The following is a 3475-nucleotide window of genomic DNA, read 5'->3' as shown; positions in this document are numbered from 1 at the left end:
TAGATCAGGAAGATAGATTAATAAATTTTAGAGGAGAAGAAATTACATTGCGAATTCACTTGCGTCCAAAACGAAAATGATAATTTATAATAAATATAAATATAAACCTGATAATTTAAACAACGTCATCAAACCACACAATAAATATAAAAATAAACGAAATATTTCCCACACTATTATTCAAACTGTCAAGCGGGAAAGACCACGCTTAACCAAGGAAAATAAAGCATTCTTAAAAGAAATCAATCTACAGGTGAATCAACATGTCTGAAATTTTAAATATAACTGAAAAACCATTTTCCGATGAGGATATTATAAAAAGAGACTATCACAGCTATGTTCCTTACATACAATCCTTTAAAAACAATGATGAAATACGAATTACTATTCAAAACCAAGACTTATATATTTTACCATCGGAAAGTTATATTTATATTGAAGGAAGCTTAAAAAATGCAAGTGGAATAGATGTTGCCAGTGCCAGATTGAGAAACAATTGTGTGGCATACATGTTTGATGAAATTCGATACGAAATTAATGGAATTGAAATTGATCGCACCCGATATCTTGGAACTACGACAAAAATAAAAAATTTTATTTCACTAAATTCATTTGATAATAATATGATGACTAACGCTGGATGGAACATAGATGGTGATTTTACTCAAAATTACTTTAACTTTTGTATTCCTCTTAACCGATTACTAGGGTTTGCTGAGGACTATAATAAAGTTATTTGTAATGCGAAACATGATTTAATACTATTGCGTAGTTCGAATGATAATAGCGTCTGTTACTCAACAGATGATAAAGAAGACATTCGCTTAACGATAACCAATATTGTGTGGAAAGTTCAACATATACAATTATCTGATTATAAAAAGCTTAGTTTTTTGAAAACAATTAAGGATGGGAAATCACTACCAATTGCATTCCGAAGTTGGGATTGTTATTTTAACCCCACATTTACAGGTGGAACCAAACACAGTTGGAATGTAAAACTTTCCGCCAATAGAGAAAGACCCAGGTTTATTGCATTTGCATTTGAGAAATATAATAAGTTTGTACACTGCAATCTTACAAATATTAAAGTGCACTTAAATTCTGATACTTATCCTTATGATGATTTAAATTTGAAATTCAATCAAAACCGCTATGCTATACTATATGATATGTATGCAAAGTTCCAACAAAGTTTTTATATGAAAGAACCTCAACCTCTGTTATCATTCAGTGAATTTAAGGAGAATCCCATAGCTGTTGTAGATATAAGCAATCAAAACGAAGCAACCAAGAGTGGCCCCATTGATTTGAAAATACAAGTAGAAACCAGTACTGTAATCCCAGCAAATACTGTCGCATATTGTCTTATTATACACGATCGTTTAATAGAATATATACCCCTAAGTGGAACTGTTAGAAAAATTTTATAAAATATATTAGAATGCATTATACTTACCAAATCATTTTGATTTTTAAATAATAAAACATAAATATTTCAAATAAATGTTTATTTATTTTTATTTATATATTATATTTTCCTAGGTTTGTTACACCATATACATTTAGTCTTATTCTAAGTAATTTCATTACCTTCCTGTTCTAACGTATCTATATCTTCTAATAATCTATCCAATTCATAATCTGGATTATTACCTTCTAAAATATAATGATGCCAAGCAAGAGTATTTATTCCATCATTTTGGATATATCTTTTATCATCAGTACTACTTAAAATTACTTTATTTAATTTTGTAGTATATATTTGATGTAATTTTGACTTAAATGTATACATATTATCATAAAAATTAATTTTGTTAAATAAACAATCTTTATATTTATTAATATCATATTTATTTATAATACACGACTTCACTCCTTTCGCTTTTTTGGTTTCATCACCATCTTGTATAGAATAGGAATACATCTTTGACCGCAAACCCACAAATTCTTTCATTATTTGTCCACAATTTTCATCTTTCATAAATCCCATAACTTTCTTATTTACTGAGGGAAATTTATAAGGGTTATCTGCAGGATAATCGGAAGTGTCAAAATATTTTTCTAAATGTGGTCTTAGATCTTCATAAACATCTTCCGTTTCTAAAGAATATATGAAGGAGTCGGTATCCATATAATTTAGTTTGAAATTATTTGGAAAAATTTCCTTCATTATGCTATAATGGAAGTTATACATTTTCCATTTAGAAATTTCTAAAATACAAAAACCTAAATATATAGGTTTATTGTAAACCACTTTTACCCGTTTCAGTTGTATCGCAACCATATCTTCAGAAAATATCGAAATGCTATGAAAATTAGGCTTAGATATCCAATCCCTTGCCCCCAAATGGTTACGATTCGTTCGTTCCCAATTGGTTACAATTCTGACATCCTTCCTTTTATCGACATTTTCCATGCTTTTTCCATATACCGCATTATTCATTAATTTAAAGAAATTTTTTTCGAAACTATTTTTAGCCAGTTTTCTTAGGTCGGTATTAAGATCAATATATTTTTTCATCCATGGTGATTGGTTATATTTTATAATACGATGAACCTTCTTTAAAATCAATCCATTTTCTAAACATTGAATTAAATTTCTATAGTCGATTATATAGTCAGTTTTTGGAGCAAAATCAGTAATAAGTTTTTTACATTTAGACTGACCTACCTTTTTGTTTTCAGCACAAAAAGGTAGGTCATTATGTTCATCGTGTTTATGGTGTGGACATACGAGATCTACTTCAAATGTATAACCAACTTTACCATCAAAATTTAGTTTTTTTATTATTTCAGGATTAGATAGGAATTCGAATTCTTCACCTTCAACCCAAATAAAACCACCACATGGTAGAGATTGTGACATTGCACAACCATACAAATTATTAAAGTCGAAATACATTATATATGAAGAAGGTTTTGACACATCGTAATCCCTTAAATATTTATTATTAGATTTACAATATCTGGTAACGCATTGTACTATCCCACCGCGTATTCCCTTTTTATAGAAATTGTACATATCTACATCTGTTAAAAGCTGTAATGCTATATTCGAACTTTTTAGCATAGCGTCCCACGCCAAGCCTGGGGTTGTATAATAGTGACTAGCGTCAAGTTTATACACTCTTTTGCATAAACTTCTAAATTGTTGGAAAACATCTGTTAGCAGTAAAACGTCAACTTTTAAATATAGTTCTAGATACTCTTTCATTGTTTCACATTTAAAGGTATTCCAAACATTTAGAGCGTGATTATAATTTTCCAAACTACATTCTTTATTATTTAGAGTACTATAGAAAGTCTCTCTTGGTGGTAACTGTTTTTCATTTAAAACTTCAAATGAATTTAAATATTCATAGGGAAAAACACCTTTCCTTTTGAGGAGATTGAAATGCTCTTGACATTCAAAATGATATTTTATGGAATGTAGCTGGTCATCATCAAGATTATTTGCCAATGAGTCTAAACT

The 3475-nt window shown here is 29.1% G+C and overlaps 1 protein-coding gene across 1 annotated transcript; it reads left to right on the top strand.

The window, feature by feature from the left end:
* The first annotated feature begins 263 nt into the window (after positions 1-263).
* LOC142236005 (uncharacterized) lies at positions 264-1433 on the top strand. Its single transcript, XM_075307255.1, has one exon. It carries the CDS (start codon positions 264-266, stop codon positions 1431-1433), a length of 1170 nt encoding a protein of 389 aa, XP_075163370.1.
* The last annotated feature ends 2042 nt before the right edge of the window (positions 1434-3475 follow it).

This window comes from Haematobia irritans, chromosome 4 (assembly GCF_050003625.1).
Source record: "Haematobia irritans isolate KBUSLIRL chromosome 4, ASM5000362v1, whole genome shotgun sequence".
Taxonomy (NCBI): domain Eukaryota; kingdom Metazoa; phylum Arthropoda; class Insecta; order Diptera; family Muscidae; genus Haematobia; species Haematobia irritans.
This window is presented reverse-complemented; position numbering and strand designations above follow the sequence as displayed.